This window comes from Neoarius graeffei, chromosome 17, assembly GCF_027579695.1.
Source record: "Neoarius graeffei isolate fNeoGra1 chromosome 17, fNeoGra1.pri, whole genome shotgun sequence".
Lineage (NCBI taxonomy): Eukaryota > Metazoa > Chordata > Actinopteri > Siluriformes > Ariidae > Neoarius > Neoarius graeffei.
In genome coordinates, this window is record NC_083585.1 from 52,033,489 (window position 1) to 52,057,836 (window position 24,348).

The 24,348-nt window shown below is 40.1% G+C and overlaps 1 protein-coding gene across 1 annotated transcript in view; it reads right to left on the bottom strand.

Annotated features, from left to right (window-relative positions):
* The window catches only part of frem2b (FRAS1 related extracellular matrix 2b), a 302,533-nt gene extending 278,790 nt beyond the window's left edge, over positions 1-23,743 (bottom strand). Inside the window, exons 1-2 of the mRNA XM_060897720.1 lie at positions 18,501-23,743; positions 9,168-9,257 (exon numbers count right to left, since the gene is read on the bottom strand). Coding sequence (XP_060753703.1) covers positions 9,168-9,257; positions 18,501-23,532 — 5,122 coding nt within the window. The 5' untranslated portion in view covers positions 23,533-23,743. The remainder of the gene's footprint in view (positions 1-9,167; positions 9,258-18,500) is intronic.
* Positions 23,744-24,348: the final 605 nt, after the last annotated feature.

Genomic DNA, 24,348 nt, shown 5'->3' on the forward strand with positions numbered 1-24,348 from the left:
TCATCTCATTATCTGTAGCCGCTTTATCCTGTTCTACAGGGTCGCAGGCAAGCTGGAGCCTATCCCAGCTGACTATGGGCGAAAGGCGGGGTACACCCTGGACAAGTCGCCAGGTCATCACAGGGCTGACACATAGACACAGACAACCATTCACACTCACATTCACACCTACGGTCAATTTAGAGTCACCAGTTAACCTAACCTGCACGTCTTTGGACTGTGGGGGAAACCGGAGCACCCGGAGGAAACCCACGCGGACACGGGGAGAACATGCAAACTCCGCACAGAAAGGCCCTCGCCGGCCACGGGGCTCGAACCCGGAACCTTCTTGCTGTGAGGCGACAGCGCTAACCACTACACCACCGTGCCGCCCCGGAATAATAAATTATAAATAAATAAATAAATAAACACACACACACACACACACACACACACACACACACCTCTCCGACAAATAATATATGAATGATATTCAAATAAACAGACTGAATCTGTGTTTTTATTAAGTACAATCCGAAGAAAATCCTGAAGATGACAAATGCGATTAGGGAAAAATTTACAATATCCACAACGTGCTTGGCTGTTTCTGCTTGTGTATGGAAAGAAAACAAAAGCAGTATAGCATTCGTATGGAGCAATTTAACAGTCGATGTTCAATCATATTTCATACTTTCATTCATTGTCAGGAAGCATTTTATATAGAACTGAAACGTGATCGATCTTTTTTTTATTCTACTTTTCAAAATTAGCATTAAAATCTGTTGGAAAATGTATATAAGACATTACACGGTTGTGCGAAGGTATGAAGTTTCTTTATATTGTATGGACACATCCACAAAAAAAAATACACAAGTTAATCGAAAGAATTTTAATTTTGAACCAGTTCGCCATTTTAACAATGCGTGTCTAGTCAACAGGAAAACACTGGGAGTGACATCACCGGAGTGAAATATCGGGAATTATTATACATACAGGCCACTTTTTCCATGGAATAAAAACATGTGTTCTATTCCCTTCTAGCGGGTTTATTGATGGCATGCAATATTATTATCATATCGCTTATCCTCCATGTACAGTATTACGCCACTCTCCCCAATGGAGAATGAGCGTGCAATATTGTTACAATAATACATGTTGTCAAGACAACATGACATCATACATCGGAGCTCACGTGAAGATCCAATGACAAAACTTTTCTGCTGCGCATGCACACAATCATTTCTTTGTCAGCCGGGAAAGAGAGAAGATCCAGTGCGAGGGTTAAGCACCAAATAAATAAACTGAAAACTGAAACGAAAGATGCACTGAACATCCGAAAGACTACCAAAACTTCATTAGATATTCTTCACGCATATGCACAAGAGAAAAACATACAGTACCAACGGACATCGTAAAACTGGAAAAGAGACACGTCAGAGATGTAAACTTCCACGCTAGCGAGCGACTGTGACAGTTTGTACACAAACATGACCGCGAAGTTTACTTCATGAAAAGCAGAAGATTTAAAGCGGAAGATTAAAAACAGAATATACTGCATATTTTGAAAGAAAGACGCGTTGAATACCCAAAAGGTGACAAAAACTTCACTGGATATTCTTCATGCATATTTATAAGAGAAAAACAGACCAACGGACAACGAAAAACTGGAAAAGAGCGCAATAGCAGAAATATTATCAAAGATCTACTTGGAGGTGAGGAAAAATGACGGAGACTTTTACATAAGGACTTCACTCATGGACTTCACTCAGCAAAGCCCGTTTGTTTTGAACAACTGCAAAGTAACAATTAACTACAACCAAAAGTAACTGTGAACTTGAACTGTAACCTGGATATCACTTGTATATAAGTTGGGTTGTTGTTCAGGCTTTTTGGACTTGTACCATTTTTATTGTTAGAACTTTGACTGTGTACAGTACATTGGATTGACACAACAATGAATTACATTCGATCAGAATCAACATTCAATATTGGAAAGTTTAACCCACTGTTCTTAACTTTTCATAAAATCTATAATTGTTCCATCGAATGTGTATGAATGTATAATAATAAGAATATTGGCTGGCTTTTTTCGTGGTATATCAGATATATTCCATTCAGCTACTTGTCTTCAACTCATTCAATATCATGTTAGCTGAATGGAATATATCTGATATCCCACTCAAAGCCAGCCAATATTACTTAATTATTATACATACAGGAGACGTTTTAAATGGAATAAAAACACGTGTTCTATTTGGGTTTCATTCATTTGGTTTGATAGCATGCAATATTGTTAGCATATCGCTTATCCTATGTGTATTACGTTGCTCTACCCAATGGAGAATGAGCGTTGAATATGGTTTATGATACTGCATGGTTGTCAAGATAACATGTCACACATCAGAGATGTAAAACTTCCGCACCAGCGAGCGACTGGGACAATTTGTAAACAAACATGGCCGCCAGGTTTGCTTCGTTAAATATAGAAGATTTTGAGAGAATTTTGAAAGATAAAGACGCATTGAACACCCGAAAGGAATGTATAATAATAATAATAATAATAATAATAATAATAATAATAATGGCTGTTTTTCTTTTTTTCATGGTATATCAGTTATATTCCACACACTGGTCTTCGACTCGTTCAGTATCATGCTAGCTGAATGGAATATATCTGATATACCACAAAAAATAGCCAGCCAATATGATTTAGATATGTCACTCAGATCCGTGATGTATTTCATATGAAAAATATGAGTTCATATCTTCAAGCGAACGTGTGATTTCCTTTTTATTATATGGACACATTCATGAACAAAAAGTACCCAAATTTATCAAAACAGCTCATCGATTTCCTCACCAGTGACATATCGAGATTTGTGTCACGGTTTTGGTTCTCCGGCATGTTCCGGATGGAGCTCGTATGGAAAAATATGAGTGGTGTATTTCCCAGTAAAACACTCGTGTCCATATAATATATACAGACATTGGCTATGTGCAGGAGAACCTATACATGTATTTATATAATATTAATGTGCAATAAAAAGAATCAGCATCTGTAACTGGCTCTTTTGTAGCAGAAAAGCATGACTGGTTCAATTTAAGGCACCAGAACTAACACGGGAAAAGAGTTAGTCTGTTCGTACTACATAAAGACGATAACGGTTATACAATGGTATAACCAAAAAGCAGCATGACTACCCGTTCACTCATTAGGCTGATCATTTGTGAGTTCACTGGAGAGCAGTAAAGCATGGAGTAAGCTTCACCATGGCCCACCTAGGAAGCTGAGTGATAAGTAGCCCAGGTATGCGCGGGTCGACCCCACATGAGGTCACGCTCAGGGTGGTTTGCATGTTTGGGCCTCTCTGAAATGCCTTTTCACTCAACGAACCACCGGCACAGGTGGGGGTCGCCACTCACAAGCTCGCAAGCTCAGCGGAGAGATACCGACAGACACTCAGCGAGCGAGTGCTAAACATATTCTTTCGGGTTCTACTGTGTGCTAATCCTCTTGATCCTATCATGCCTAATCCACACAAGCAGTGCAGATGTGGTCCTCTCTGTTGAAGGAGGAAGCTCACCATTAAAAGGGGCTTTAAAACAACTTGATGGGTTTCTTTTTTTTTTAGCCACCTGTAAGCCTTGTTGTCGAAAACTGTGTATAGATTTTCAGCTGGTGATCTTACAAACCTTCTTTTAAATCAAGAAAACGGGTCATTCTTCCTTTTATTATTATTAATATTAACCTGAAATTCGGCTGGATATTAATATTAATTATGAAAAGACACAAGAACTGAAAAAAAAATCCTTCGCTTTTGGAATTAATTTTGCTTTATTAAATTTGAGCCGGTTCAGAAAAAATAATAATAATGCATAAAAAAAAAACCACTCAACAAACTCATTGTTCTTGTGCCAGGTTTACTGTTGCATGCACGTGCCAAGTTCTGGAAAGAAACAGGCTTTTTGTGATAGTCAAGAAATAAATAGATGCATAGGCATAAAGAGAAGCATAAATAAATTTGCAAAGGAGCTGAAACAGATTCACAAAGAAGAAAAAAAGGCCTTTACTTAAAAGGTTTTCCAAAACAACCAAGCTACTAAATGCTACTCCTGAGATCTTTTAAAACACATCTGCTAGCTTTATCCGCAATCAGTGTGACTACCGGCAGGTGATTTGAGCGAGTCTTGCTGATGGTGGGAGGTCAGAAGATCTCAGCACCTCTCACCAAGGAGCTCAAAAGGCTCAGGAAGAAAAGAGAGAAAGAGAAGAGAGACATGGAGACATGGTTTGTGCTCTTGGACAACCAGAGCAGGATGTACTCCTAGACTTATAAGTGAAAGTGGTAGGCTTTTAAGGTTTTCAAGTATGCTAGACATGGACAAAAAGCACAGTGTGACTCTATGAAGGGAAAGGTCGAGCTAAAGAGTATACTGCCTGGTATGAAAACATTTAAAGTGCATGGCTTTCACTTTAAATCTTTAAAATGACATTTTCCCCTTGATTCATCTCAAGCTATGAAATTCCATTTGCACCGTTTTCCTGCTGAACATAACAGATTAGCAAAAACTTGTTGGCTCTTCAGCATTGTTTCTTAACCCTTACAAAAAAGAAGTTTATTCAAGTGTGTTTCTTAATTTCCCTGAGGGAACCCTCCTAAAGGGATCAATAAAGTTCTATCTAATCTAATCTAATCTAATCTAATCTAATCTAATCTAATCTAATCTAATCTAATCTAATCTAATTCTTTTAAACTAAAAATAAGACAGTATGCTTTCAGTTTACTTTTTATTTACTTAGAGATATACTTAATAAAGTTATACATAAGTATACTCGGCTTATACTGAAAAGTATATAGAAAAGTCAAAGTAAATGAAGCTTATACTTAAACTTTTGATCAAGATATAGTTGTACTTAAAAGTGTAATAAAGTATTAAAATATTTGTGCCTTATGTTTAAGTGGACTTGCCCTGTAGTTGTGCTTCAGCATTGTTAACGCTTAGGTATGTTTGTGGGTCCATATGAGTTTTTTTTTTTTTTTTAATTTATCCTGAGTGGGATAATTGCATTTTTTTTAAATGATTTATTTATTTATTTATTTTTCTTTAGAGCTTTTTCAGTTGTCATTGCCATGTTTTATACTTTTAATTTAATTTAAGACAATGTTGCTTTAAATTTTGATTTTTAAAGAAAATGAATATGTTCTAAATCCTGAGTATCTGTTGTTATTTTGTGAATTCTTACCTTTATAACTTCATTGTACCTTAAGGTACAAAACACTTAAGTTGTCTACTGGTAGTGTGTATGAGGTAAGGGTTCGGGCTAGAAAACTAATAGTATACCTAGAAGGGTAACTGCAGTATACTTCAAAACTAAAAAGTGGACTAGATGTATATAACCAGTAACTCATAGTATATTTCTAATATGCTATAAAGTATACTTTTATAAACTAAAAAGTGGACTGGAAGTGTGTAACGAGTAAACCAATAGTATATTTCCAGTATACTGCAAAGTATACTTTAGTAAACTAAAAAGTGGACTAGAAGTATAAAACAAGTAAACTCCTAGTATATTTCCAGTATACTATGAAGTAAGCTTTTGTAAACTAAAGATTGGACTACAAGTATAGAACTAGTAAACTATTAGTATATAAGTTTACTTGTGGTATACTTGCAGGACAAAATAAAAAAAAAAATATGAGTTGTATACTCAAAGTTTACTTCTCTTAGACTTAAAGTATACTTTTTATAAACTAAAAGTGGGCCAATTTAGTCACAAGAAGTATTAGATTAGTTTACTTACAAGTATACTGTAAGTACACTGATATCAGTATACTTGGTACACAAAAGTATACTTAAGGAAATATACTTTAACTTTACTTAAGTATACTTAATAAAATGAACTTGAAGTATACTTCTTTTTGATAAGGGCAGTTCTGCACTGGAGATACAGATGGTTTACTGAGAGATATCTCTCTCTCTCTCACACACACACACACACACACACACACACAAAATCCATTTAGTCTAAATACAATTTCTTATCCAATGAACCCTTTTCTAAACATGTACCAAGCACCAACATAAAGAAAATGCTAGGTGTTATCTCAAACATCCACTCGACTCCAGCTGGTCCCTCATTTAAAGGGTCCTCATCAGAAACAGTTCAACGTCGGAGACCAAGACCCCACACTGTCAGAAAGAGGGGTACAGTAGGAATCCATTTCTGTCCCCCAAGGTACAATCTACGCTAATGTACCCCCCAAGGCTCATTATTGGACTTCAAGGTAACTATGTGAACCTTTTTAGAACCAAAAAGGTACATATATGTTCCCAAGCAGTATATAAATGGTACAAGTAAGTACCTTAGAGGGTACTGCCTCAGTGACAAGCCATTGTACCCCTGAAGGTACAATAATATATTTTGTTTTCCAAGAGTGCATATGTATCCAACAACTGTGTGAAGAATCCTTCAGGAACCATTTTAAAGAAAAAAAAATGAGTGTTACATGAAACATCTACATTTAGAAAATTTAGACGCTTTAAGTGTTCTTACTCTTTTGGAAAGTTTAAAGAGCCTCTGTGAGTATTTACACAATTTTCCCAGTGAACAAAGTAGATACTGTAAGCTCAGACATGTTCGGTGTTTAATGCTTTCTTGAGTTTCGCACTCAAAATGAAAAGCTAAAAATTAATGGAAATCTAATCCAGTGTCACCCAAAACAGTTCCAGTTCCTCACTCACTGATGTGGTTTAAAACATAATCTATAAACATGAGTGAAACTTACATACACATGACAGCGAACCACTGTAATATTAAGAAGGCGGCCATCTTGGATAGAATCACTGCATTATTTTTCTTTGTGCAGTTTGGTGTTGCTCCTCCCCCCTAGTCCCCACCCACCAAAATTTGAGATCGAAACTCGACTGGAATTACAGTTAGGGTAATATAAAGTGCAAGTCCATTTAGAACTTGGAAAAAAAAATGGGAAAGCCGAGATGTAGGTTTAGATAAAACTTAAAAACTATCCACGTGGTCATTTAGGGCCCGCGTCCCACAAGACTGATAACTATAACTATATTTCTAACTACAGCTCTGACTATACCTCTGTCTGAATTTAGTTCCAGTCTGGAGCAGTCACACCACAACTATAATCCCGACTATAATATCGCTTGGTCCTGACACTCAGGGAAATAAATGCGTTCAACTTAGGAATAGTCATGGAAGTTTTTTCCAAGTAGTAGCACATTATTCCGGGTCGTACTGTACAGCTTGGACTTCAAAACAACCCATGCACACACGCCGGTGGTTGATATAATACGGATAGGTCACGGACTACAGAAATATAATAAAAAAAGGATACAAAATACAGAGTGGTTAGGGATTTTAACATGGATGCATCATGGATGCTAATAATTTACGGATTGGTAACGGACGTTTCAGTATATTACAGATGGGTTACCGATTTCATACGGATGATGCATCACGGATAAAAAAAAACAAGAAGTCTAAAACAACTAAATGTTTGGACTGCTGAAGTTCATAATTAAAATACCTGCATTTATATGTTTACTGTATTAATTTACGATTGATATTTCGTGGAAAATTACATATTCGTGAATAAATGATCCGTGCTTTGTGTGTGTGTGTGCATATATATATATATATATATATATATATATATATATATATTTTTTTTTTTTTCTGTGAATCCGTATTCCGTGACTTCATGATGCAACAAGGATGTACAAAGATTCCCGGGGAAAAATAGCACGTGCTCGGACAACGTCACATGTAAACAATTACCTGATTGGTCAGATGTTTTATCGGATCATCCAAAAATCACTCCAAAAATCACATCCAAAAATCACTCCAGAAGCAATCTCAGCGATACGGATAAACCCAGACCTGGGCTATAGGTATCGTTATTGTGACCACCAACCACATTTATGGTTATCGTTATAGTTATCAGTACTGTGGGACTATGCATTTAAGATCTCATCTCATTCATCTCATTATCTGTAGCCGCTTTATCCTGTTCTACAGGGACGCAGGCAAGCTGGAGCCTATCCCAGCTGACTACGGGCGAAAGGCGGGGTACACCCTGGACAAGTCGCCAGGTCATCACAGGGCTGACACATAGACACAGACAACCATTCACACTCACATTCACACCTACGCTCAATTTAGAGTCACCAGTTAACCTAACCTGCATGTCTTTGGACTGTGGGGGAAACCGGAGCACCCAGAGGAAACCCACGCGGACACGGGGAGAACATGCAAACTCCACACAGAAAGGCCCTCACCGGCCACGGGGCTCGAACCCGGACCTTCTTGCTGTGAGGCGACAGCGCTAACCGCGACACCACCGTGCCGCCCCGCATTTAAGATCAAAGTGAATAAATAAAATTAAACATCTATGGAATTGGGTGAAAACAAACACTCCGCTATGTTTCTAGCCCTATAGCTAGTATCTGGTCTGGTGAGCTGCCTTCAGTGAAATAATTGACATAAATGTATGGAACGGCTTCAAAGGCCAAGCTGGTTTATGCTTAGCAAACTTGAGTCACTGATCTACAGCCTTTTTTTTTTCCTTTCAGATGTTTATCAGCGGGCGGCACGGTGGTGTAGTGGTTAGCGCTGTCGCCTCACAGCAAGAAGGTCCTGGGTTCGAGCCCCGGGGCCGGCGAGGGCCTTTCTGTGTGGAGTTTGCATGTTCTCCCCGTGTCCGCGTGGGTTTCCTCCGGGTGCTCCGGTTTCCCCCACAGTCCAAAGACATGCAGGTTAGGTTAACTGGTGACTCTAAATTGAGCGTAGGTGTGAATGTGAGTGTGAATGGTTGTCTGTGTCTATGTGTCAGCCCTGTGATGACCTGGCGACTTGTCCAGGGTGTACCCCGCCTTTCGCCCATAGTCAGCTGGGATAGGCTCCAGCTTGCCTGTGACCCTGTAGAAGGATAAAGCGGCTAGAGATAATGAGATGAGATGTTTATCAGCTTTGCTAGTCATTTTTCACATATTTGGTTCTACCCATTGAAATAACCCATGTCAACACTTATGGAGTAATACATCCTCATATTATCCCATGATATGGGACACTGGAAGAGAGAGAGAGAGAGAGATTGGGGACAATCCTTGACCCTTAACCTCAGCCAAGATGAATAAATATCATTAGAAAAGTCTCTTACCACTATCTTCAATGGAGAAATGGAAGATGTCACTGGTAGCATTGTCTCCATTTCGAAGAACGTAGCATATGTGCATGTCATCAATGTCAGCTGGAGGAGAGATGAGCAAATGCATGAGTATATGACGCTCCTGCCAGTAAAATGCCTTATGTTCAGTCAGAACATTTCATCATTCAAATTACACACTCCAGCTCTCCAGCAAACGTAAAGATTTCCAGTCTGCGGATCAATCTCATTTCACGACCCTGCTGTTAATACAATCATGGCCACGGTTAAAGTGAGCTTAGAGTTTGTATTTTATGTGAAAGTTTATCATCAACTTCATTGCATTTCACATGGAATAACAAATAGTCTGGAAACAGCACTTTGCTCTTAAAGAATAAGGAGCATGGCACCATTTTAAACACAGAGTCAATGAATAAATTTTAAACCTCACTTGGAAATATCAAAAGGTCCATGGGTGCATTTTGTGATGGAAATACATTTCTAAAAAAAAAAAAAAAACCCTCCATAATGCTTATTGCTCAGCATCGAGGCGTATGTTTCAGGTTATTACTTGAATTAATCGGATAAGAAATACGAGACTCTAAACCTCCAACATATTCATTGCTTTCAGAATGACAGGGTCCATAAAGAGCAGCAAAGCTCCAGCTGGTTCAAAAGCCTTTATCAATCTTTTTTGTTGTTGTTGTTTACATTTTTATGAAGTAAAAGTTTGGAGCCTGGGAATTTTTTTGGGGAAAAAAAAAAGTTGCATTTACAGCTCAGGTCATCTTTAATATTTGATGGCTGAACAGTTTCTCGAAAGGAGAAAGCTTATAAAAATGTAAGTCTAGCATTTTCTAATACCCACAAGGGAGCAGCAACTTTATTGACTGTGGCTTCCTACATAAAGTAAGATGCCCTTAAAATATTAAAAGAAAATGCTGAGTAGAAGGAGACGTACTGGTGGTTCAATTATCTATTACGGATGATTTGTTGGCGGAAATTCTTTGTTTGTTTAGATGGCTGATTGGCATGACTAGGTCTTGTACTAGAGCTCATGATATCCTCTTCTGAGGTCATTTCATAACAGGATTTGGTTGGAATCATACCGAAATTGAGAATACGCCATTTTAAAAAACCTCTCAGGAATAAAGTGAATGATGTATATCATCTAGTTTTCATTATACTCTTCAGTTAAAAGTACAGTACCTCAATTCATCATTTAGTCATTTTCAGTGAAGGCCATTTAGGCACAATAGCACATTTTTATGCATACCGTATAACTGGTCCACTGGTCTCAACTGAGCTTTGCTCCCACATAAAAGCTATATTTAAGGGAAGTTTATAGTTGTACACATGCTGCATCAGACATGTACAGTGGTGCTTGAAAGTTTGTGAACCCTTTAGAATTTTCGATATTTCTGCATAAATATGACCGAAAACATCATCAGATTTTCACACAAGTCCTTAAAGTAGATAAGGAGAATCCAGTTAAACAAATGAGACAAAAATATTATACTTGGTCATTTATTTATTGAGGAAAATGATCCAATATTACGGTACATATCTGTGAGTGGCAAAAGTATGTGAACCTCTAGGATTATCAGTTAATTTGAAGGTGAAATTAGAGTCAGGGTTTTCAATCAACGGAATGACAATCAGGTGTGAGTGGGCACCCTGTTTTATTTAAAGAACAGGGATCTATCAAAGTCTGATCTTCACAACACATGTTTGTGGAAGTGTATCATGGCACGAGCAAAGGAGATTTCTGAGGACCTGAGAAAAAGCGTTGTTGATGCTCATCAGGCTGGAAAAGGTGACAAAACCATCTCTAAAGAGTTTGAACTCCACCAATCCACAGTCAGACAGATTGTGTACAAACGGAGGAAATTCAAGACCATTGTTACCCTCCCCAGGAGTGGTCAACCAACAAAGATCACTCCAAGAGCAAGGCGTGTAATACTCGGCGAGGTCACAAAGGACCTCAGGTTAATTTCTAAACAACTGTAGGCCTCTCTCACATTGGCCAATGCTAATGTTCATGAGTCCACCATCAGGAGAAGACTGAACAACAATGGTGTGCATGGCAGGGTTGCAAGGAGAAATCCAGTGCTCTCCAAAAAGAACATTGCTGCTCATCTGCAGTTTTCTAAAGATCACGTGGACAAGCCAGAAGGCTATTGGAAAAATGTTTTGTGGATGGATGAGACCAAAATAGAACTTTTTGGTTTAAATGAGAGGCGTTATGTTTGGAGAAAGGAAAAACACTGCATTCCAGCATAAGAACCTTATCCCATCTGTGAAACATGGTGGTGGTAGTGTCATGGTTTGGGCATGCTTTGCTGCATCTGGGCCAGGACGGCTTGCCATCATTGATGGAACAATGAATTGTGAATTATACCAGTGAATTCTAAAGGAAAATGTCAGGACATCTGTCCATGAACTGAATCTCAGGAGAAGGTGGGTCATGCAGCAAGACAACGACCCTAAGCACACAAGTCGTTCTACCAAAGAATGGTTAAAGAAGAACAAAGTTAATATTTTGGAATGGCCAAGACAAAGTCCTGACCTTAATCCAATGGAAATGTTGTGGAAGGACCTGAAGCGAGCAGTTCATATGAGGAAACCCACCAACATCCCAGAGTTGAAGCTGTTCTGTACGGAGGAATGGGCTAAAATTCCTCCAAGCCGGTGTGCAGGACTGATCAACAGTTACCGGAAACGTTTAACTGTAGTTATTGCTGCACAAGGGGGTCACACCAGATACTGAAAGCAAAGGTTCACATACTTTTGCCACTCACAGATATGTAATATTGGATCATTTTCCTCAATAAATAAATGACCAAGTATAATATTTTTGTCTCATTTGTTTAACTGGGTTCTCTTTATCTACTTTTAGGACTTGTATGAAAATCTGATGATGTTTTAGGTCATATTTATGCAGAAATATATAAAATTCTAAAGGGTTCACAAACTTTCAAGCACCACTGTATAGTGTACACGGATTTTACATGCAATCTCTGAGTTAACAACGAGGTCAATGGAGTCAAACAAATTATGCTAAACTTTAACCACTGACGGGTGGCATGGTGGTGTAGTGGTTAGCACTGTCGCCTCAGAGCAAGAAGGTCCTGGGCTCGAGCCCAGCCCTTTCTGTGTGGAGTTTGCATGTTCTCCCCGTGTCCGCGTGGGTTTCCTCCGGGTGCTCCGGTTTCCCCCACAGTCCAAAGACATGCAGGTTAGGTTAACTGGTGACTCTAAATTGAGCGTAGGTGTGAATGTGAGTGTGAATGGTTGGTTATCTGTGTCTATGTGTCAGCCCTGTGATGACCTGGCGACTTGTCCAGGGTGTACCCCGCCTTTCGCCCGTAGTCAGCTGGGATAGGCTCCAGCTCGCCTATGACCCTGTAGAACAGGATAAAGCAGCTACAGATAATGGATTGATGGATTTAACCACTGAGGAACTTATATATATTCTCCACTTAACCTTGTCACAGCTGTACATTTTAGGGGTGGGTGATATGAGGAAAGCATCATGATATTAGGTGTATCAGGTGAAAATTAAAATTCAGTCCAAATTGTTTGAAACTGCTCTCATTGAATTCAGAACTGAATGCTGAACATACTTTTTACAGAATTAAAATGTTTATCCATTCTTGAGAGATTGCAAATCAAAGATTTTTAAAAATGGCTTAATTTTTAGAAAACTGCCGTAATATTCTGTATTCGGATCACATGGTCCAAAACGTGCCTCATTAACCAACGAGATCAATTTTTTTTCTTAATAACTTTTTATTTTTTCAAGCTATTTACATGGAAATTATCAGGCACACAGATGATTGCATACTGAATACAAAATTTGAAAAATCTCTAAAAACCAATTATGCAAATTAATGAGTCTTTATTATGCTAATTAGGTAAAATGTTAAATCGGTACACTCTCTTCTTCAAAGTTTCACCAAATGGCTTTATTTGTGCAATATAAAGCTGATCTTAACTCTCATTTATACATCACAAAGAAGGAGAAATCAATGTTAATTATAAAATATGCATAAATAAGCACTGAATATCATTCACATCTACAATTCTCTATCAGAATAAAAAAGTAATAAAAGATTATTTCTAATCTCCCTCTTTGTGCTCTGTATTTCTAAGTAGGGCCTACCAGTGTTTATATGAAAGAATATAAATGATTATTTTGATTAATATTCACAGCTTTCAAGGCGAACCTCAAAAAAACTGTGATCCACATCCAATAAACAATTCACATTAATTGAATTGAAATTGACACTCGCGTTTCTGACTTCCGTTTTTTAAAATATCATTCCGACCACTAAGATCTCAATATTTTTCATCAAAGCAACTCCAGTTATATTCTAAAATAGTTCCTGTATTTACTTACATGAATCAGTTTGATTAGAAAAAAATAAGTAGGTAAAGCTATGAAAACTCCCTTCAAAGTCTTCCATGAATCATAGCATCAAAACTAGCCGACGGAAAAATTTTACTGAATACGTCATCAGAAACAGTGAGAGCGAGAGAACATCCCTGTAAAAGTTATCTGATTGATATTCACAAGTAATCTAGTTGGAAACCAATCAGAATAGAGAGACTGACCACTTTCCCGTGACTCAAAAAGAAAAGCACCGGCATTTTCCCGGCGTCACGCAGAGTTTTTACTCTATTGTACCGACTTCAACCTGCAGTTACTCTCAAAGTACTGAACAGATCTTAACGAGATACATTTCTTTGGAAAGCAGAGATTATAAGCTTTTTAATGATTGTACTCACAATAGAAAATATTCAAGGAGTTAAGCAATGACAGATTTGGAAACTTCGATGAGTGTCTGGATGCACAATTTTCACAGCACAGCCAGCGAGCGTCTGATATGCCTATTAATATGATCGTTGAAGATATTTCTATGATACATGGTATGATATATACATAGAGTACTGTGTAAAAGTCTTAGGCACAATGGAAAGAAATGATGACCAAAAATGGTTTAAAAATAATGAAATGAAATGTTTCAACCTGGGCGGCATGGTGGTGTAGTGGTTAGTGCTGTTGCCTCACAGCAAGAAGGTTCTGGATTTGAGCCCCGTGGCTGGCGAGGGCCTTTCTGTGCGGAGTTTGCATGTTGTCCGCGTGGGTTTCCTCTGGGTGCTCTGGTTTCCCCCACAGTCCAAAGACATGCAGGTTAGGTTACCGTATTTTCTGGACTATAAGCCGCTACTTTTTTCCTAGGTTTTGAACCATGCGGCTTATACAAAGGTGCGGCTATTCTGTGGATTTTTCTTCCACCGCTAGGGGCGCTCTTCTTCTTCTTGGATTTTTATGGCGGTTGGCAACTTAACGTATGAGGTGCATTACCGCCACCTGCTGGACTGGGGTATGGTTCAAGAGCCTATTCTACAACTAACCTGGGTGACTAAAAAAAAAAGAGAGAGAGAGCTAGGGGCGCTCTAACCGGAAGTAGAATCAAAAATAAGATAGACGAAAAATCAATGCAAAGAAGAATTAGCAGATCTTTAGCAGATAGAACACGCATGACAAATTACTAACTGGTAATTATTTTCAAATCCAGCGAAGATGATTAAAGTGACTTGTGATTTCAAACACAGGAGAAATGAAGGTAAATAAATACCGGTTATTTTCTCTTGGTTCTGTTCCGTTTTAATCAGCAAAGTTGCTGCCGTGTTAAAAGGCACTGTTCGGAAATAATCTGTTCAGGTACATACATGTACATTTACAGTACAAAATCGTTCTGTACATGCAGTAAATATCTAATTTTTCAACATAGATATCTGCGGCTTATAGCCCGGTGCGGCTTGTATATCTTTTTTTAATTTTTTTTTAAAAATAGAGCGGATGCGGCTTATATACAGGTGCGCTCTATAGTCCAGAAAATACGGTAACTGGTGACTCTAAATTGACCGTAGGTGTGAATGTGAGTGTGAATGGTTGTCTGTGTCTATGTGTCAGCCCTGTGATGACCTGGCGACTTGTCCAGGGTGTACCCCGCCTTTCGCCCGTAGTCAGCTGGGATAGGCTCCAGCTTGCCTGCGACCCTGTAGAACAGGATAAAGTGGCTAGAGATAATGAGATGAGATAAGCTGTAGGTTTTACTGAGCATCTTCCAGAACCAGCCACAGTTCTTCTGGACACTTTGACTGTCACACTCGCTTCTTCATTTTGCACCAAAACCCAGCAGCCTTCATTATGTTTTCTTTTTTTCATCTGAAAAGTGCTGTCTTATGGAATATGCCGCTCAGATACAATTTTTTTTGGTAATATTTAATGTGCTGGAAAACGAATGTTTGGAACTCTAAAATGTTTTTGTACTGACACGATAATGTAGAAGTCATAAAGTAGAAATCTATAACAAAGTTTGTACGAAAAAACTAGGGTGCCTAAGACTTTTGCACAGTATTGCATATATTAAAAATACACCCACTCTCCACTCTAATCAGAGCACCTGTACACCTTCTCATTTATGAGTTATCCAACCAGCCAATCATGTGGCAGCAGCACAATGCAAAAAAATCATGCAGATACGGGTCAAGAACTTCAGGTAGTGTTCACATCAAACATCAGAAATGGGAAACTGTGATCTCTGGTTGTTGCTGCCAGATGGACTGGTTTGAGTCTTTCAGAAACTGTTGATCTCCTGGGGTTTTCACACACAACGGTCTCTAGAGTTTACACAAAATGGTGCAAAAAAACAAACCAAAAAAACATCCTGAGTGCAGAGGATCTGCAGGCTGAAACACCTTGTTGATGAGAGAGATCAACCAGATTGGAGGATGACCAGACTGGTCTGAGCTGACAGGAAGTCTACACTAATTCAAATAAGCACTTGTTCAACTATGGAGAACAGAAAAGCAGCTCAAACTGCACAACACATCAAACCTTGAGATGGATTTACTATAACAGCAGAATCCCACAAGAGGTTTCATTCCTGTCAGCCAAGACGAAGAATCTGAGGCTATCATGGGCACAGACTCAACCAAACTGGATAGTTAAAGACTGGAAAAATCTTCACCTGTCTAGTTTGTGTAAGCCTGTGCCTCAGATTCCTTCTTAGCTGAGAGAAGTGGAACCCAGTGTGCAGGGACGCAGATACATTTTTTGAACTGGGGGGGACAAAGCTGCCAGCAAACCAACCCCAACCCCACCCCCAACATGTGTTGTGTGAGGAATATACTCTGATGCTTGCTGAAGTTATGGCAGGGAACGCCAGATTAAACATTAAAACTGCCTTCTGAGCACTGTATCTACAGGCTACCACCGAAAGAAGGAGGCTACCAGAAAGGCATCTCTACTCCGTACGATTTTACTTTCACTACGACATTACTTTGAACAGACTATCAAAAAATTGCAAGGTGATATGATAAAGTAAGGCACAGTTTACTTACACTCGTTGTTTTTTGAAAAAACGATGCAATCGTTTTCTGCCTTTTTGGTTTGGCACCCTTCATCATGCCATGTTGGGGTCCTGAACTAGGAGCTGTCCCCGATATGCCTGTCAAACTTGTTGTGGGTAACCATAGCAACCAAGCTCGAGCTCGCAACCTGTGCAGTCTGCGCAGCTCAACCAACCGAATATCAGTCTTTGTTTTGTTTTATGTGAGTTGTTGCAACTATGTATGTACTGCTGTGCACCTCAATAAACCGAATGGTAATTAGTCTTTTGATTTTTTGGTGAGGTTTGCCTTATGCAAAGAAAGACAGCATAGACGTTTTTTCCTCCCTATAAGTGGGGGGGACCGAACGAGGTGAATTTAAATCTGGGTGGGACGAATCCCACCCGTCCCACCCTCTATCTGCGCCCGTGCCAGTGTGGTCTTCTGCGGTTGTACTCCAGCCACCTCAAGGTTTGAGGTGTTGTGCATGTTGAGCTGCTTTTCTCCTCATCATAGTTGTGTTCATATGAGTTACTATGTCCTTCCTGGTAGCTCGAACCAATCTGGACATTTTCTTCTGACCTTGCTTGTCAAGAAGGCGTTTCCACCCATAGAACTGTCACTCAGGATGTTTTTTTTGTTGTTGTTTTTCGCACCATTCTGTGTAAACTCTAGAGGCTGTTGTGTGTGAAAACCCCAAAGGATCAGCAGTTTCTGAAATACTCAAATAAACCAGTCCATCTGGCAGCAACAACAAGTGATCGCAATTTCCCATTTCTGATGTTTGATGCAAACATTAAAAGAGAGACTGCCTTCAGATTCAAGTTTAGGTCATAAAAAGAATTTTCCCCGACACCCAATTATTTTTGTTTAGTGGCCCGAAAGCTACTGAATTTGAATCACAGACTTCCAATTTTATTCATTTTTTTTAAACAGAACAATTAATGAATTTAGAGCCACGTGGCCCTAAATTCTCCGCTATTTTTTCCTGCTTCACCATGACGCAATATAAGATACTACGTCATGCATCACATGGTGGGCTTTCCCTGTTTGCGCAAGGCATTGTGGGATACAAATTTGAAACAGGAGAGAAAAATGGAGGACGTGAGTGTGCGAATGAAACATGAAAGACCGACTACAGTAACGGAAAGCGAGAAGAAAAGACGTTATGTTATATACGAAGGAAAGGAAACGCAGGACCAAACTAATAAATATCGGCGGTCAGCGAGCACCTCGGTGTGTTCAGCTGTTCGTTTAGCGACAGAATGATGGAACTGTCAGTGCACGCTCAAAGGTAAACCTGTAGATGGCAGTCATGCAACACTGAAGATGCCAGCTGCTGTAAAACTCAAAAGAAGAAGAAGGTAAACCTGCGCAAAGCGAGCGATTTCATGCACATTATTTGCTTCAATCCCCTCAAATTAAATAACTTCCCAGCCACAGAATGGCCTGATATTTTGTGAGATGTTAGAGAAATAAACATATATCACAACGACCAAATTTCAGAAGGAACTAAATTTCACCGATTTTATGAAATCAAAAGGCCGTCTAGCTTTAACTGAAGCTCTCGGCCCGTATCTGTATAATTTTATGCATTGTGCTGCTACATGATTGGGTGATTAGATAACTGCATAACTGAGCAGGTGTACAGGTGTTCCTATTAAAGTGAACAGTCAATGTATATACAAAAAAAAATTAACACTGAACGGGGAAAATAATAAACTTAACATTTTACAATTTGAACAATTAAATATAACATTTTTGGCATCAAATCAGCTGATTCCATTCAGTTTGTAATTATAAATAAAACTAAAAAAAAACAACGAATAAAATATATCACTGAATGCAGAATATATTTCAGAAGTGTATCGTCACATAATGTATCACAATACTGAAATCATATCAGCCAGCAATAGTGCATTGATTACGCTAAAATAATTTTACCTTGAGTAAATGTGGTAATGGTGGCATTTCCCTTGCCCAGGTCGATGAGGTAGCCATGTTCCATGCCTACTGTTACTCTGAAAGTTACAGCTCCATGGGGACTGTCTCTGTCCTCAGCCTTCAGCGCTTTACCGGTGATCACAAAACCAAGGTGACCGCCGGGCAGCGTTTTCAAAGTTGTCCCACCCTTGTTGACCACGATCTGTGGAATACCGTTGTCCACAGAAAGAATTGTGATTTTCATCAACTGGGGTTTGCGAGTCTCAAAAACTGTATCAGGAAAGACATAAAAATCAGAATGAGTGCCATCTGTGACAGTGAAGGAAAAGCTGTCGGAAGCAGACTCGGTCCCATCGTGCTTGTAGCTAATCATGTTCTCATTGAGATCCTGCTTGGTGAAGGATGTGATAGTTCGGGTGTTGTTGAACAGCAGCTTTCCATGAATGGGCACCTGGGTGATGGTGAATTTGAGGTGTCGGTCGATGGTGTCGCGATCCTCCACAGTCAGCTCGAACGGTGTGATTAGCTTACTCTTTCCTTCGTTAACTACCAGTCGGTGAATTGTGACCACAGGCTTTTTGTTGTCCACATCCGTTATGGAGATGCGGAAAGTGCGAAACACTGGGTTGTAACCGTCCGTCACTTCAAACTCAAAGCTGTCCATCTTAACCTCGTCATCAGCAGTGTGGATGTAGTAGATCTTGTTTCCAGCCAGCTGGAGCTGGGTGAAGGAGCTGATGGGCATACCTAGTGTATCAGTACACTCTAGGTGACCTCTTACTGGTGCGCGGGTGATGGTGAAGACCAAGTGTTCATCTGGGCTGTTGAGATCACTGGTGCTGAGCAGGTCTGTGGTTAGGGTCACTCTTCCCCCTTCTTTAAGAGAAACTCCTTTGCTAATAACTTCAGGAAACACGATGTCTATTCCACCGACTGTTACGTAGAAGTACCTGTCAACCAAGGGGTTGACGCCATCCGTGACATCAAATTTGATAAGGTCACGTATTCCTTCCTGTCCATTATGTATATATATAATCAAGTTTTCATCAACGTCACTTTGTGTGAAATTCATTCCGACGGTTATGTTTTGGAGTGTTCCAAACAGGGTCTTCTTTTGCAGAATTCCCTGATTGGGACCATATCGGATAACGTAAGTCAGCGTGCTGTCCTTTGTATCCAGATCGGTGGCTTTTAAAACTTTGTTGGTGATTTCTTTGATTTCTCCTACCTCTATTTCAAGGCCGTCATTGATAGCCATCCTTGGTGTTTCATCATCTACTGGAATAACCATAATAATAACAGTCTTTTCTACAGTAAATTTGCCATCAGTGAGAAGAACTTTAAAACTGTCCTCTGTGGTTTCTGAATCATCATGTTCATAAACAATGCTCGAGGCCTCTCTTATCTGATCTAGAGTAAAGTTAGTCACAGGAACGGTACCAGTGGTTAACTGATTTATAATGAAACCATGTTTTGGGGGTTTAGTAACAATAAACGTTAGCTCATCTGTGGGAACATCTGCATCAACACCATTCAGTATCGGAGTGTCAATCACAACATTCATGCCTTCCATCACCACAAATTCTCTCATATGGATCTCTGGCTTTTCATCATTAGATGGAATAATAACTATTGGAAAGAAGCGCGTCTCAGAAAAATTGATACCATCTGAGCACCTGAAAGTGAACCTATCCTCCACTGGCTCTACTCCTTTATGAATGCTTTGCACATAATAGATATGGCTTTGCTTGATGTCCTTGATGGTGAACGCACTGATTGCAGTTCCCGACCTGGATTTCTCTGAGCCTGGAGCGGGGGAAATATTTTCCAAGTAGCCAGATGTTGGCTGAACAATGATGGTACACAACAGGTCATCGTTGGGCGTGTCAATATCAGAAGCGCTTATGTGTGCAATTTGAATGGTATTTTTCTCACCTTCAACGACAGTGAACTGGTGGCCGACAAACACCTGAGGAGCCTGGCTGTCTATTGGCAGGATAGTTACGTGTACTCGAACGCCCTTGATTTTATTACCACCCACGGTCCACTCGTCAGACATATCTGTCAGGGTCAAATTAAAAAAGTCCTCTTTTGTCGTAAGGCCAATTTCTCCACTCGTGTGTGCATACACGACTAATCCACTGATAACGTCGGATTGGGTAAATCTGTTGGCTGGGACACCGTTGACCAGGATTTCACCAATAACTGGTGGATTCTCAACTATAAAAGTCAATCTCAGGTCATCAGTGTCTTCATCTTGTCCCTGAATGACATTAGCTGTGATTTCGGTAGCTCCGTTCTCCAAGACGTCAATATAAGAGCCGATGGTACCTTCTGGAAGGCTTATGGTTGGAGTTTCATCATCGATGAGCTTCACGTTTATCTTAACAGTAATAGTGACGACATGGACTCCGTCGCTCACGTCAAGTTGAAAGAAATCATTTGTTGACTCGTCTCCGTTGTGAGAGTATGAGATCCTGCCTTGAGAAATATCATCCAGATTGAACGAATCCCCTTTGGTCAGGTCAGTGAATGTGTACTGTACCTGGCCATGTAGAGGAGGTTGAGTGAGCGTAAAGGAGATCTTTGTGTTGTCTGTGTCTAGGTCGGTGGTGTCAAGCTCAGTACGCGTGATTACATGCATGCCTCGCTCTAACATGGTGAACCCTTTGTTGGTAATTTGAGGTGGTTTGTTGTCAACAGGCTGCAGGAAAATAGTGAACGCTCCATCGACACTGTTTCCTGCTGTGTCCTCGACCGTGTAATGGAACTGCACTACATGTGGAGTTATACCCAGTTCTAGATCGGGTGGTTTGTATGCTATTTTATGGTGATTTATCTGCGCTTGAGTGAACTCTGTAACCTCTGTGTTCGGGCTTTCTGTCAGAACAATGGCTCCCAGAATAACAGGGCTGTTCTCATCCATGTCTCTTGGAGGCTGAGTGATGGTATATTTCAAATCCCTGTCCTCGGAGTCTAAATCGGTGTAACGTAAGAATTTCTTGCGAAACAAAGTGAGTTGGTATTCGTGTACAGTCAGCTGCAGGGTAGTGTCAGGGTAAAGCTCAGGAGGGATGTCATCGATGGGGAGAATTTTGATAATGAAAGAGTTCTGGCCTGACTGATTTGGTGGGTCGTTGTCATCCTGAACTCGGAAAACGAACTGATCCAAAACGGTTTTAGTGTTATGCGGTCCAGTGTGTCTGTAAAACAGCTTTCCGTCAGTAATGTCTTGCTGGAGCCACTCTGTCACTGCTTTCTCATACATCTCATCTTCAGAATTGAACCTCCACGTGGATGGGTCTTCTGGAGCATCTGACTGACGAAGCAGCACCTCACCGATACTTGAGAAAGGCGTCTCCAGAATAAATTTAATAGTTGAATCTTCTGAGTCGATATCGGCTGCACTAAGCATTAAAGGTAAAACGGGCATCATCTGATTTTTGAACATGACCAAACCAGTGTTGGCGTTGATAATTGGTGGCTCGTCATCAGTTGGCACTACGGTTATGGGGAAAAGAAATTCCACTTCGTGTTTGCCATCTGTCATTCGGAAAATGATATTGTCGCTATAGGTATCGCTGCCGTCATGCTGGTAGATGACAGATCCGTGATCCAGATCTGCCACCGTGAAGAATTTACGCCTGGAGCCGATCACTGTGAGCTCACCGTGCCTCAGTCCGTCAATCACTGTCACTTTGACATCATGCAAATTGTCCTCATCACTGATCTGCAGGTTTTGTGAACTAGATAGTGACCTAGCCTGACCCTCATAGAGCAGCTGCCCCGTGTTTCGAGTCACAACAGGAGCCAGAGTGTTCATGGGCTTCACAACGATCATAAAAGCAAATGGGTCTGAGATGGCTCCCTCTGTATCTACAACCACAAACTCAATTTGGAAAATTCTCTCGGCATCCGAGTCCTCAGATGGAGGCTTGTATGCTATTTTAAGATCCTTCAGCTCTCCCTGATAGAAGGATGTAATGGGCAAATTCCTATCATCTGTACTGACAATATAGCCTTCCTCGAACGACAGAGGAGAGGTAATGTTAAAGATTAAGTCGTCAAGTGGCGATTCAACATCCTCAGCAGCGAGCATGTCAGGGGTTATGGCTGTCATCACAAACTGGTCAACTTCCATCATCATCATGGAGACAAAGCTAGGTTTAGGTGATGTGTTTTCCTCTCCTTCTTTAATACGCACCATAATTTGGAAAAACTCCTGTTTTATGACATTGCTCTCCTTGTCTTGTAGCTCTACGTACATGGGGACATAATCTCTGTTCGGAGAGCGCTGAGTGAACGTATGTCGATAGCGAATGTTTAGCCTAAGAAATTCATCACATTCAAACATTTTACCTAATTTACCTTCATCGACAAGCTTCCCATACCTGGGCAAAACACCCGATCCGGCAAGAGACGTCACTTTGCACTGGTACATGTTTCTGTCATAAGTGAACTCGAGAATCTTCTTATCAATAGAGTTACTTGTTCCTAGAAGCTTTTCTACAGTCAGAGGCATGTTTTTGGTCAGGATCTCCAGCTGGGTGAAGATCACTTCAACCTCCATCATGAATGGGATGATCACAGTGTCAGTCTGTGTGTCGTACCTTAACTGGAGTCTGACCCTGTCTTTAGCTGGACTCCGTGATCCGAAGTGTGAGTATTTCACATCACTGGGTCCAAACTCGCATGGGAACTTCTTCGGGCTCAGCTGACCCGGTTTCTGCGACAATGGGTCGTTGTCCAGGACTGTGATGCTGCACTTGTCTCCGGGTCGGACCTGCAGGACTAGATCATTAACCGGGTCGATGAACACGGATCTGCCAAAAGGAACCCGGATTCCGTTGTTGGCCACCACTATGGCGTCCTCTGAGAGCTCGGACCTGCGGCCGTAGGTCAGTCCCGGGCTGTCAAAGCCGCGCGCGCAGGAAACCTCCGGCAAACTCAGAGCCAGGAATAAGAGAGAAATATTCATCATCATCATCATCATCAAAACCCAAACAGGGCTCTCGGGTTTGCTCTGAGCCATTATGAAGCAAGAACTACATAGGCTGAGATGGACAGAAAATCCACAAAAACGCGCACACACACACACACACGCACACACACACACGCACGCACACACACACACACACACACACACGCAGAACTAAATAAATAAATAAATAAAAAGTTAAAGTAAAGCGCAGTGATGTTGGAAAGCGCGCTCCCACGCACCCGCGTCAAAGCGCACCATGTCCATCCAGAGCCTCCTGCGCTCCACAATAAACTTCATGCTGGAGAAGTGGAGTGACCAAACCACGCCTTACGCTCATCCTATTGGCTGACTTTTACAGTGGAATGCGCAAGCTGACTTGTGATTGGAAGCGAGGATCTTCACTGAGAGAGAGGGCGGGACACAAAGACACTGCGCGCTGGGGTCTGAGGGAATTAGGGAGTTTATTTTATTTCCCCCCATGGCTAAAGCCAATTAACTGATTAATTTAATTTGGGATTATTTATTTTTAATATAACAACAACAGAATAGATACTTTATAGTCCCCAGAGAGAAACTATTTTTCAGTGAGTAAACGTCGGTAAACATGGATTATTATTATTATTATTATTATTATTATTATTATTATTATTATTATATAAATATTTCAAAACAAAAATAAATTAATGACTATTTTAAACAATTTTATTTATTTATTTATTTATTATGGTGAAAGCCAGTTAATTTAAATTGGTATTATTTATTTTTAATATAGAAGCAACAAAAAAATCAACAACAATTATTATATTTAAAACATATTTCAAATAAAAATTAGATTTATTTATTTATTTATTTATTGTGGTGAAAGCC